We start from the raw sequence: 14,274 nt of genomic DNA on the forward strand, positions 1-14,274 counted from the left end.
TATTTTATCTTAAGATAAGCTTGTGAATGTATAATTATCAGGGGTAAGTAGAATGATAGATGTATAAAGTTTCTCTCACTTGTGTCAGGCTAGTTTTCAGTCTACTGGAGAATGGGCCATCCTTGAAGGAGCAATGACCCTTAATCTCATCATTTAAAAATATTATATAAATATCATATATGTATAATATTAATATACATATATATAAAAATCACTAAGCATTTTTAATGTACATATATTCAGAAATCCCATATCTATTCATTTTAATGAGTTATCTCTTCTTCAAATGTTTTTATCAACTGTAATTTTGTATAGTCTGCCCTGCCTTAAATTAAATTAATTATTTTCATTCAGAGGACACATAAAGTATATATGTACACCATCACAGACACAGTGAGAGCTTACATGTTCTAGGTGTTTTGCAAGGACAACTCTCTGAGGTAGATATTGTTGTGTACATTATATTGATGGGAAGATTTGCGTGATAAAAAAACATTCCTACTATGGTATGCTGGGATTCGAGCCTAGGTTCCTTTGATTCCAAATCTTGCTCATGTTACAATACCTGGCTCTCTAACTCAAAAGATGAGAAGACAGAGCTGGGGCAGATAAAATAGGAAGCATAGGACAAACAAACCAAAGAAAAACAAACAAACAAAAATCAGTTGGGCCAGAGTTTTGCTTTTTTTCCTTTATTAGGCTCATATCCATGCCATTCCCACTCATTACTGTGTATACTGAAAGATTTGGACACAAAGCTTTATTATTTTTTTTCTGCCCCAATAAGTATTTACTCATTTACGTTTTCTTGCTATATACTTTGACTTTGCAGTCTTTTACTACACTGAGTTAAAGCCATTTTTATTGGCATTTAGAAATATTTGATATAATTCTCTTTGGTACTCTCTCTCTCTGTTACTTTCTCTCTCTCTTTCTCCACCTTTCCTCTCCTCTTTATTTCTGATATTACATAGACTTCACTATTATTTGACTTCCCAATTTTATTGGCCATGAACTAGAAATCTTCCTTTTTCTCCATCTCAATTTTCAGTGAAAGTTCGATGTGAAGTAAATACTTAGAATAAAAGTCATCAATAGTGGTTGTGCTGGTTTGAATGTATTATGTCCCCCAAACGCCATTATCATTGATATAATCTTGTGTGGGCAGACCTATCAGTGTTAATTAGATTGTAATTCTCTGAGTGTTTCCATGGAATGTGCCCCACCCAACTGTGGGTGATGACTCTGATGAGATACTCTCATGGAGGTGTTGTCCCACCCATTCAGGGTGGGCCTTGATCAGTGGCTGACAAACAGAAGGAACTCAGTGCAGCTGCAGCTGAGAGTGGCATCTTGAAGAGGAGCTACAGCCAAGAGGGACACTTTGAAGAACACCCTGGAACTGAGAGGAGCTTCAGCTTACAGAGACATTTTGGAGACAGCCTTTGAAAGCTGAATTTTGCTCTGGAGAAGCTAAGAGAGGACAAATGCCCCAAGAGCAACTGAGAGTGACATTTTGGAAAGAAGCTGAAGCCTAGAGAGTAACGTCCTGGGAGAAAGCCATTTTGAAACCAGAACTTTGGAGCGGACACCAGCCACATGCCTTCCCAGCTAACAGGTTTTCCTGACACTATTGGCCATCCTCCAGTGAAGGTACCCGATTGCTGATGTGTTACCGTGGACACTTTATGGCCTTAAAACTGTAACTTTGTAACCAAATAAACCCCCTTTTATAAAAGCCAATCCATTTCTGGTATTTTGCATTCCAGCAGCATTAGCAAACTAGAACAGTGGTCAAAGTTGGGAAACTGTAACACCACAAAATACTGCTTTTCAACTTGGCAAAATGAGAAATGAGAAGTATTGAATATTGGTAATAGTCAATGTTGGTATTGGCAAGAGTGCATATGCTGGTAGAAGTATAACTTAATAGCTTTCCTTAAAAGAAATTGGCAATTGATACAGTTTTAGAAATTTTTAAATTCTTGCTCCATCAATTTCACCCAAAGGAATTTATACTAAAGAAATTGGATATAGTAATTGGACACAACTGCAAACCAAAAGAGAAAGAGGAGATGCGCTATGTGCATTAGCATGCTACAGAAAAGACAAGGAACCCCAAATATTGCCAGCCAGCCAGAAGAGACCAACCATGGAAGGAAGCAAGCCTTCTAGATTCTGAAACCATCAGCCAGTAAATTCCTGTTGTTTAGCCAACCCATTACATGGTATTTGATTTCATAGTTGGAAAACTAATACAGTTTTTGATATTGGGAGTTGGATGCAGCTATTACAAATACCCAAAATGTGGACATGGCTTTAGAATTGGCTAATGGGAGAAGCTGGAAGAATTGTGAGGGTTCAAAAAGTGAGTGAGCACTGTAGAGAATACATAATTCATCATGAGCAGAATGCTGTAGAAGTATGGGCATTAAAGGTACTTCTGGTGAGGCCTTGGAAGGAAATGATGAATGTGTCATTGGAAATTGGAAGACAGCAATCCTTGTTACAAAGTAGCAGAGAACTTGGTGAAATTGAGTTCTGATGTCACAAGGCAGGCAGAACCTGAAAGCTGTGCTGGTTTGAATCTATTATGCATCCCAGAAAGCCATGTTCTTTTAATCAAGTCTTGTGGGTGCAGACTTCCTGTGAGTGAGAACTTTTGACTAGATTACTTCCATGGAGATGTGACCCTGCGCATTCAAGGTAGGTCTTAATTAGTTTACTGGCATCCTCTATGAGAGGATAAAAGGCAGAGACACTTTGAAGAGAGTTCAGAGATGCTTAGAGAGAAAATGCCTAGAGATGTTTTGGAGAAAGCCATTGAAACCAGAACCAGGAGAGAAGCTAAGAGATGAAATCCAGAGTTTGCCCAGAGAAGCAAAGAGAAGAGCCCCAGACACTTAGAGAGAAATGCCCCAGGAGAACAAGCAAGGATGCACAGGAGATGAGAGAGAGAAGCTAAGGCAGAAGTCCAGAGAAATTTTGGGGAAAGCAACAGAAACCAGAAGCTAACCCTGGGAGAGGCCCAGCAGACTCCAGCCATGTGCCTTCCCATGTGACAGAGGAACCCCAAACCCCATTGGCCTTTCTTCATCTCTTGTTGATACCTTAATTTGGACATTTTTATGGCATCTGGACTGCGAACTTGTAAACTAATAAACCCCCATTGTAAAAGTCAATCCATTTCTGGTATATTGAGTTTTGGCGGTTTTAGCAAACCGGAACAGAAACGATGAACCTGAATATTTAGCTGAGGAGATTTCCAAGCTAAATGTAGAAGGTAGAGTCTGGGTTCTCCTTGCAGCTTATAGTAATACATGAAAGGAAAGGATTAGCTGAAATTGAACTGCTAAGCACAAGGAAACCAGCAACTTGTTATTTTGAAAATTCTCAGCTCTCCAGATAGCATGCTCTAAGACTAGAGCCAGAAGCGACTCCTTCAGGGCCCTCCCTTAGAGGGTGAGTCTCCAGAGAAAAAGACTCCATATATGGGTTTAACTGAAACAACACATTGCTAAAAAGATTGTGTCTAAATATTGATCCAGTCAGCCATATCAGTGGACGTCAGGATTGAAAATGCCATTATTCAGGAATGGTCTGTGGAAAGTTCTATTATCTGATGGTATGTGTGGGAAGGGCTGGTGTGCCCCTGCACTTGGAGGGGGTAAGCCATCTGTCCCAGAGTTTAAGGGTGGGTGGGCTTGGTGCCACATTGTTCAGGGAGAGTGCATCCATAACAATGTTCAGAGATGATGGGGCCTGTGACCTGGTGTTTGTGGAGAGCCTGTCCACCATTCCAGTACTCACAGAGAGGGGCCTACATCCCATTGGTGGGGAGACCATAGGAGCTGAGCAAGCCCTTGTTGAAACTGGGGCTGCTGCTCCATCCTGCCCGGAGGCCAAAGCATGGATCTACAGATGATTCCCAGATCTTGAAATCTAATGGAGTTTGCCCTGCTGGGTTTTAGACTTGTTTGGGAGTGGTGGCCCCTTTTTTCCTTCCAATTTCTCCCTTCTGGAATGAGAATATCTATCTTATTTCTGTCCTACTTTTGTATTTTCGAAGAAGACAACTTGTTTTCTAGGTTTCAGAGGTCCACAGAGAGGAATTTTTCTACCAAGGTGGATCACACCCATAACCAATTTTGATGAGGCTTTGTGTTTTGCATTGTTACTGAAGTGACTTAAGGCTTTGGGGATGATGTGATGGACTGAATGTATTTTGCATATGGGAGGAACATGTCTTTTGAAGATCAGGAGGGCAGACTGTTGGGGGTTGAATTGTACTTCCCACAAAAGGAATGTTCAAGTCCAACCCTGGTACTGTGGGTGTGGACCCATTTGTAAATGTGTCCTTTGAAGATGTTATTAGTTAAGATGTGCCCAAACTGAATGAGGAGGGGCTCAATCCAGTATGTCTGAAATCCTTGTAAGTGAAGGAAATTGGGCACAGAAAAAGAAAAAGAAGCCATGGGGGTGGGGGGTAACAAGAAGCTGGAAGTCAGTGGAACCTGGAAGAGAAAGGAGAAGATATCCCTTTGTGCATTGCCATGTGATGGAAAAGACAAGAAACCTGAAGATTGTTGGCTATCCAGAAGATACCAATTCTGGGAGAAAACAAGTCTTCTAGCCTCTAAAACTATGAGCCAATACATTCCTGATGTTAAGCCAATGCTTTGTATGGTATTTGTTTTAGCAGCTAAAATGAGATTATTCATGATTTTTATTTTCAACATTGTGTTTTTCTGTATTTTCTAAATAAATATAAATTAAGTCTATAAACAGATTAAAAGCAATAAGCATGCAAATCTTGAAGCTCAGTGTGAGGGTCAGCTGCTTAGCCTCCCTCTGGCAGTGAAGACAGCTTCAGGCACTCACTATAGCATAAGTTTCAAGGTGGCTGTATATCTTAAGAGGTTCTCAGGTGCTTGCCAAAGTGATAGAAAATACATTTGCGGTTAGCCAGTATAAGTAGGACCCTTCTCTATGCATGGGTGATTTGGATATAATATTTATCAACTCTGATCACCTGGATTGCTTTGGCTGATCTGGCTGGCTTGGAGGATTTTCCATTCTTCCCTTACTTTCCACATGTTTCCTTTCCAAAACCTTTCCCTCTGTCAAAGAGAACAATGTTTTCCGCTAGGAGAAGTGGGGAAGCAATAACTTAAACCTTCTCTCTCTTTGCAATCTATTAAAAAATTATTCTTTAATTTCTATCAGGAAAAAAATTAAGGCAAAAAAAATAGGAAAAGAGACAAAAGCTTAAAATGGATAAAGATATTTAGAGGTAAATCACCAAAAATAAACTTGAATGGCCAGTAAATATTTGGAAAAAACATTCAACCTACCAGTGATCATGGAAATGTAAATAAAAGCAACAGTGGAAATGTAAATAAAGCCAATGTAAATAAAACAAAATGTAAATAAAAAGCAACCTTTCAACTACCAAAAAAAAAAAATTATTCTTTCAGAAAACTATTTGAGCATGAAGATGTAGTTTCAAAATTCATCTTATTCAATGTAGAAGAAAGATGTTTTAATAAAAACTAACGTTTTAATAAAAGTTAATACTGATAGCTTTATGCAAGCATGTTGCAGATTCACTGCCTTTTTAGAGATTGTCTGTGAAGAGTGAAAGAAGAAATAGGCACTGAGAGGAGATTGGCCCATTCCTATCCCACATATTGCATTTTTTTTTTTTAATTTTTATTGTGGTACCATATAACAACTCAAAATTTCCCATTTTAACCACTTTCAACTGTACACTTCAGTAGTATTAATTACACTAACATATTGTGCTACCATCATCACTATCTGTTACTGAAACATTTTCATTATCTCTAACAGAAACTCGGCACCCGTTAAGCAATAACTCCGCTTTCTAGCCTTATTCACAATAACCGAAAGGTGGAAGGAAACCTAGTGTTCATCAAGTGATGAATGGATGAACAAAATGTGATACACACACACACACACACACACACTATGGACTATCATTCATCAAAAAAGTAATGAAGTTTTGATACATGCTACCAAATGGATGAACCTTGAAGACATCATATTGAGGGAAATAAGCCATATATAAAATGACTAATATTGTGTGACTCCACTTATATGGAATACACATTGCATTTTGTCTCTACATTTTATCTCTGTCCCCTCTCTGGAAAATGAATTGAAGAGATGTTCCTGATGCTAAGAGCCTTTCTAACACTCACCATTGTCTTCAAACTGCAAGTCTGTCATTTGCTTGCTCCATACTTACTTTCTGTTTCATTGCATGCCACTTTCTTGCACTTGTCCTATTAAGGAGTTTAGTATGGCTATTTAATATTTAAAGGCTGGGATCATTTTGCAGGTTTTGGTTTAAAGGTAACCATAGCACACCACACACATTTATAATTAATAGCAGAGATGCACTGTAAGTTCTTGGGAATCTTCTTTCCTTTAGATGTTAGTTTCATGTGAGTGCTGCTGTCACTAGAATTGAGCTCTGATATTGCTATGTGGCCAGTGGCCTAGTACAATAACAACGAATCCAGAATGATGTAAATTGTTCATTTGGGTTTGGATGTGACCATGCTAAAAAGGGAGATAAAACCAGAAAAAGACAGGCCACGGAAGGTCCGGTTTCGGATCGCGTCATCTCATAGTGGACGAGTCCTAAAGGAGGTATATAAAGATGGGCAACCTTCAGGCTCTCTGGATTCTGAATGTGCCAGTGTCTGTGGGATAGATGGACTCAGTGAGTCGGATGAACAGCAAAGTTGCCACATAGGATCAGAAGGTGACGAGCCCGAGAATGACGAGGATAATTTGCTGGTGCTAGCAAGAGCTGCCAGTGAGAAGGGTTTTGGTACAAGAAGAGTCAACATTTTAAGCAAAAATGGCACAGTCAGAGGTGTCAAATACAAAGTGAGTGCTGGCCAAGCTCTGTTTAACAATTTGACCAAAGTATTACAGGTAAGTCATTGTAGTTTCCTTCTCCTGAGCTTTGTTCCTAACTCACCATGAAGTTTCTCCGTTCTTCAGTTTACAGTAAGTCTGTCTTATTCACGACTTCTATATACTTCATCAGTCACTCCCCCATTTTAGTCGTTGTCTCAACAGTCATCAACTAAAAATAAGACTATTACAGTTAGCAAGCTAGATTGACTTCTCAAAACCAAATTCCTAACATTTAAATGTTTTTTACTTCTCGAGTATGATGACCACAGTGTATTTCTTTAGCCAAGAAAGAAGACAGGACTAGAGTGTTCAAAGTATTTGAGCAAAACTTAAAAGTTAATTTCTAGTTTATTATCGTCAAGACCAGATTAACATTTATCATTATTTGTGTAGATATTTAAACCAGAGAAGGTTGAGACCTTACATTGAACTTTGCTTTTCTCCCATTCCTGAGGAGGTTGCAGGTTTGGTCCGAGGTTCATTTCTCTACTAATTTGCCTATAAGAACTCCAGAGGGGCACTTGAAAAATAGTTATTCCTTTACATATGGACAGACTGAAATCCAGATATTATAGTAAAGAAATTAGCCCTTAAAATGTGGTAGATTCTGCACAGTGACATAGGAATGTTTTATTTAGGTCCTGGGGCCTTTGGCAATGATCTAATGTCAGGACAAGTTTTTGAAATTGCCTGGAAGCATTGGAAAAATGGTTTGCTCATAAAACAGACATTATTATTTTAAAGAAAGGAATTCATAATCACTATCTTTAAGGTAGCAAACTGGTATTTTTCACTGTAATACCAATTTATCTTATTCTCACTATTTAAATAAAAGATATCTGGTCATGAATTATTGAATGCCTCTACATTGTATAAGGATAGAGGAGTGGTGGAGAGAAGGGATTTAAAAAAAATGCACTTGACTATTTTTCACTTTGTAGGAAATATTTGAAGTGATTATATTACGAAGCTTTAAAAAAAAGTTAAGTTTTGTTAGGCAGTTAAGAGTGAAGGTTCTTCTCAAGTAGAGTTTTACCAAGAAAGATTTTACAGATTAGAGGGGAAAACCAAAAATCAGAAACTCATGACTATGTTTAGAAGCCTGGAAACAATTGTGTATAGATTTCTAGAGATGTGACCATTAGGTTATGACAATTTTAGTGGCTTCTAAGTTTCACTCAGTGCAGAAATTATTATTGCCAAGGCAAATACCAAGAACTTGTAACAATTAAGTTTTAAAAATGTTTGCATTCATTGTGATTAACTTAGCTTGTCATTATTTAAATTCCTTTATGATTTAGAGAGTTTACAAAACCACTAACCAGTTTTCAGTATTTTGTTTGATATGAATTTGTTTATTCAAATCTCCTAAGATATTTATGCATAATATTTTAAGTCTTCAAAACTTACAAGAGAAAAACTATTCTCCCCCCTATGCCTTTACCCTGATGCTGCTATAAATTCACAAACACAAAACAGAGGAAATTACAAAGTCAACATTTTAATACTAGACTAGGTTACAATATTTACTGACATTTTTTTTTATGCACAATTTCCTCACCCTCTTTTCTGAAAGGGGATTAAAAAGAAACAATAAAACTGTCTTTCTCTAACAATTTAACCATATTCCATTTACCCCTGCTTTGAAAGGGCAATAATGGTTACTAGCAAAGTCCCCTAAAGTCTTTGATATTTAATCAGTTTTTTCACTTTGTTCCTTCTTTCTTTATGTTAGTTTCCTACAGCTGCTGTAACAAAATACCACAAACAACAGAAATTTATTGCCTTACTGTTCTGGAGGCTAAGAGTGCAAAGTCAACATGTTGGCAGGACCCTGCTCCCTCTGAAACCTATAGGGGAGAATCTTTCCTTGCTTCTTCTGGGCTTCTTGGGGTTTGCTGACAATCACTGGTGTTCCTTGACTTGCAGCACTCCAACCTTTGCCTCGGTCTGTTGGATAGCCGTGTTTTTTCCATGTCAGTCTGATTCTGTTTTCTCTTCTTCTAAGGACATCAATCATTTCAGGTTTGGGGACCACCCTACTCCAATGTGACCTCACTTAATTTAGCTAATTCATCTGCAGTGACCCTATTTCCAAATAAAGTCACATTCTGAGATACTTGGGGTTAGAACTTCAACATTTCTTTTGCAGGGGAGGGAGTAACACAATTCAATCCATTGTACTTTATAATGTGGGTATCAGAAGCTCCTTATGTTGTTTGTACCATAAAATTTGATAATCACTGTCCTAGAGTGAAGAAGGGAAATTCATCTAGTTCCTTAGGTTAATAAACATATTCCTTAACATTATTTATGTCTTAAATAGTTAATGAGGTAAATTAAGAAGACATGTATTGATATATCATTTGATCTCTTGATCAGGTTAGATCACTAGGAAGTCTTTCTTGAGGAAAATATGGGTAAAGGTTATCCTGACAGACATGTTTCCTATTGATAGCCCCATTTATCAGTTAGTTTGGGAAGAGGCCCAGGAATCTAGCCATTGTACTTTCATGCAGATGTTCGGTTTTAGTGCACTTTCAGAAATTCAGCTCTAAGGATGTTTCTCTCCAAATGAATGATTTTACTCCTCATTGTCAGAAAAATTTAGAAAGCATTTTATTTTTTATTTACCTTTTAAACATAGTCACCATTACTTTGTGCAGGAAAATTACAAAACCATTGCATATCTTGGAGCTCTTATTGCCCAGGTTATAGAACTGGATTTGTATAAGCCTTAAACTTAACAACAACTTACTTCTTAAGTCTCTTAGAATGGGTCAATGGTACAGACAATTAAGGTTATTCTTTTGGTTTATTTTTTGCTAATTCTTACTGAATTAAATTTCAGACTGTAATATTTTCCTGACCTTATCCTTAAACTTTGTGAGTTTACTTTTTTAGAATCTTCTATTGTAATATTCATAATTTTAACTTCCTTTCAATTTCTAAATTTAGGATTATTGTATTAGAGAAAAATAGAAGTCAAGAAGGATAATATATACCATACTTTGGTGGCTACTTCTTTCTAAGAACTCAAATTAAACATTTAACCTCTGTTCATGCATGGACATGCATATCTCTGGGTAGTGTGTGTATATTTATAAGCATTCTAACATTTTAAGATAAATGAAAATTAAAATAATAATGCTTTTGCAGAACAATTTGCATTTTGAGAAGGACTTTCAAATACATTATTTTACTTAATTGTACTCAACATCTTAGGAAGTAAACAGGAATATTATTTTTATAATGCCTGTTAATTAGATAACTGAGCAGCAGAGAAATCAAATATCTGTATTTTGCTGTTTTGGGTTTGTTAGCTTTTTAATTTTTTTTAATTTTTATTTTGAAATAAATTCAAACTTACAGTAATAGTTGCAAAAATAATGCAAACCCCATACACAGAACTCCAGCATACCCCAAGCTCCCTCTACCGATACCCCAATCTACCAACTTCAATATTTTGTCACTATACCATTTCTTTCCCTCCCTCCCTCCCTCCCTGTCTATCATCCATCATCTATTGCTCTGTCTTCTGAACATATGAGAGCAAGTTGCACACATCTTTGAACAAATAATATAATTCACATATACATTTCCTATGAACAAGAATATTCATTTATGTAATCACATTAAGTGTATTTAAGAAGTTCAAGAAATTTAGGCTTTGTTAGCTTTTAAAAGTTTAGTAATATTTGCTAGAGCTGCAAAATTTACCTTTTAAATGTTATAATGAAGTTTTTAAGACTAAATGTCTCATGTTATGATATGATGAAATTTTTAAGAGTAAATATCTCATGCTATGATACGATTTTTGGGTTTTGAAACATTTCAAACAAAATTTGGTTAGCACATTTGTTTTAAAACTTAACAGTTACTGAGCATTTGAGCTTCACCTAGAGAAGTTGTTTTCAGTAGAGTGAAATAGCTTCTATATCAGTTTAAAATTTCTTTTTAACTTACAGAAACTCATGGTTTCTATAACATCATTTGATTGAATTGTTTCGTGAGATTGCAAAGGTTGACATGGAAGGAAAAGGGATGTTTTGGTTACCTCAGAGAAGGCTGCTGCTCAGCATTATTCAGTAACTTCAGGATGGTTGGGATTCATGGAAGTTCTGGAAGCACTTATCATCCATCTTTGGTTCACTAAAGTTAGCTCTGGTAATAAAACAATATTCCACTGAAAACAAAGCACTATTGTTGGTGACTCCTGGATTCCAGTGCTTTATTTGGGCCATTTTGGGAAAGCAACAACAACAAGAGTTAATATTGATTAAATACTAATTGTACGTCAGCTACTGCTCACATCATTTATGTGTACTGATATATTTATTCCTCACAGCAACCTTATGAGATAGTAGCACTACTAATCTATCTGTTATAATTTGAGTTCCTCCTCTGTGTAAGAGATAATCAAGTTGTAGGATTTAAAATCTCTTATCCAGAGTAGTTCTTACATAATGCTCTAGCAAAACAAATATCTGCTGAGGGAAATTTTGCTGTTTTAGCCATCAGGGAGCAGGCAAGAATCTCTAGGATTTTTTATTCAATTCAAACTGATACAAGAATGTACATTAAGAACTTAGGTGACTTGATATACAAAGAGGAAAAAAAAGCACCAAAGCCACGCTGGTACTTCTAATATGTTATTTATGAACAATTACAGCAATTGCAAACTAATGAATCTTAGAGGTCTTGTGACTGCCTTCCACATAGTATCCATTTGCTACTTTTGGATACAGTAATAGGCACTGACAGTGAGTAGGACCTCAATTAATATTCTTTCACTGACTTATTGAATTAAGTGAAATCTCTGAGACAGTGGTTTTTCTCCTCTTTTCCATCTTTTTTGGGTTTAGAGATCTCCCATATTGGACAGGAATAGCGTTTGCTTGGTGAAGTGTCCCTTGCTTGCTTCATTCCATTCTCTCTGCTGTGGGTTATCTTCAACAGTCCTTCAATCATTTATTTAATAGCCATTTATTACACATATACTATGGAGCAGACTCTATGCTAGATAATATAAGGAATAAAACCCAATCCTTCCCTTCATGGAATATTCAGTAGCGCATTGTGAATGATTGCATAAAGTAATTCTTGGCAGAATTCAGATTCAAAACTAGACTTCATTTCCCATCCTCAGAGAAATCTTCCTCTCTGTTTTGTTGTTGCTCTAATATAGTTACTGTTATCCACTCTTCTCTTTTCCATGCTATATTTTCTCCTTATATTCTGTCTCTGTTTAGACCATTATTTTACTGGATCCATTTTTTTTATCTTTCTCTTGCTTTCTTGCCAATTTAGTTCTGTCTCGAGGCCCAAGACCTGGAGGAGAAAATGTACTATGTCTTATCTTTATCCCACAAGTGTCTATGAGTCAATAAGGGGGATTCTGAGCATGAGCACTGACTTATCAAAGTCCTGTGAATCTTATGAAATTTTATTTAGTTCAATGAATAGCTAAGTTGGACTATCTCTCTTTCTCCCTTATTCATCAGAACACCTGTATCATGATGACACTTTAATTTGCAGAAAATTGGTATTAATTGCTTGTGGCTTAATCCTATGAATATGTCTGAACTCTGACTTAGGAACAACATGCTGAGCAAACCCACAGATTCTACCAGATGACTTGAAACTGCTTAATGAACTCTTACTGGCAGCCCATGGTTACCCCGATTTAGGGAATTAGCACCTGGTGTTTCCAAACTTAAAGAAGCAATATAACAGCAGGATTATACAAACATTCTTTTGGCGGCCTGCTAATGCTGGCAAGGTTTCTGATATTTACTCTTAAAACCTGTATTTTAGATTTTGTATAAAAGTCATATAAGCATTTAATAGTCTACAAATCAACACACCATATAAGTATATATCAATTCATCAATCATTGTCAGTTGAAGGACTTTTATTTATATGCACAAATCATCTAAGATTCAAGATCTCTTCTCAATTCTATTTTTCTAATAATTCATTATTATACCTAATTGCTGACAAAATTTATGTCTTAGAACATTTCATCAGAAGGGAATAAATCAATGTACAATTTGTACATGCAACACTCCCACATAGTTAATAATACACCATAGGAGTATTCCTTATTTCATTGATTCCTAAACAATGAGGTAAGGCCATGAAAGAGTAAACCGCTCTCTTGACCTAGAAATTATAAACACCTAATTTTTTATTCCAATCAGTTTGGGAGTGGTTTGTTAAGCAGCAAAAACAAACTGGTACCAGCTCACAGATATTGAATACCTAGCCCTATGTAGTTCAATGAATAGCTAAGTTGGAATATCTCTTATTCTCTCTTATTCTTCAGAACATCAGTATCATCATGACACTTTGTTTTGCAGAAACTTGGTATTAATTGCTTGCAGTTAATATAATAGGTGATACAACCACCAGCACATTTGACTCCAAAGTTTAGGCTCTCGTCTATTAAGCAACTGGTGCCCAACCATTCATCAGATGCTTAAATCTTCTGTACAATATCTCGGTCAAGGTCTTTTCTAACCTCTGGTGGGGATTTTTAGGGGCAAGGCATTTAGGATCTTTGACAGTTCAAGGTTTCAAGTCTTCTCATCACCCTATGGATATTGAACTTCCTGAAACTGATCATTCTCAGATAGAGTGAAGGCCTTCTATCATCCACTTCTGTTAATGTAGCTTGAGATTAAATTAACATTCGTAGTAGCCACATCACACGGTGGACTCATGTAACATCTTTTGATAGTGATAAGATTCTTGAGGTTAAAACTTTCTTCCTGTTACATAAAACAATTAAAGTAATGCTGTTTTGTTAGTTTCCTTACCATATTTATGCACAGGACTCTGTGTTCAACAAAATTTAATTTTATTGCGTTAGTCCAGCTGTATTTAGCTTGTATCTAGCTATACCTCATTACCTGAGCCAATAGCAGATGGAATGTTATCACTATGGGATTTTCAGGATGGAATACTGCCAAGTGAGTAAAAAGAAATGACTTTAAAGTAAATTCAACAACCTTAATCAAGTGGCAAATATTCTTTTTAGAAAATATTAGAAGTCAATAATACTAAACCAGTGGTCTCACTGGAAAGAGGAGAGAGACAAATGTTGCATAAGCAATGTTTATTACTTAAGTGATTTTGATACAGACTGTGTCAGCCTCAGGGCTCCACTGATTTTCCCTTGTTAGATTTTTAAACAATGATTCTTTTATTCTTTTAAATTACTCTTATAGCTCCAGAAACTTTTTTTCACAAAGGGAGTCATTTGTCCTTAAGGGGTCATGCACCCTAATTCCTATAAAGCGAGAGCAGTAACAGTGG

At 36.5% G+C, this 14,274-nt stretch overlaps 1 protein-coding gene across 1 annotated transcript in view; it reads left to right on the forward strand.

The window, feature by feature from the left end:
- Positions 1 to 6,573: 6,573 nt before the first annotated feature.
- The window catches only part of GRXCR1 (glutaredoxin and cysteine rich domain containing 1), a 122,362-nt gene continuing 114,661 nt past the window's right edge, over positions 6,574 to 14,274 (forward strand). Inside the window, exon 1 of the mRNA XM_037828926.1 lies at positions 6,574 to 6,969. Coding sequence (XP_037684854.1) covers positions 6,586 to 6,969 — 384 coding nt within the window. The 5' untranslated portion in view covers positions 6,574 to 6,585. The remainder of the gene's footprint in view (positions 6,970 to 14,274) is intronic.

This window comes from Choloepus didactylus, chromosome 3, assembly GCF_015220235.1.
Source record: "Choloepus didactylus isolate mChoDid1 chromosome 3, mChoDid1.pri, whole genome shotgun sequence".
Lineage (NCBI taxonomy): Eukaryota > Metazoa > Chordata > Mammalia > Pilosa > Megalonychidae > Choloepus > Choloepus didactylus.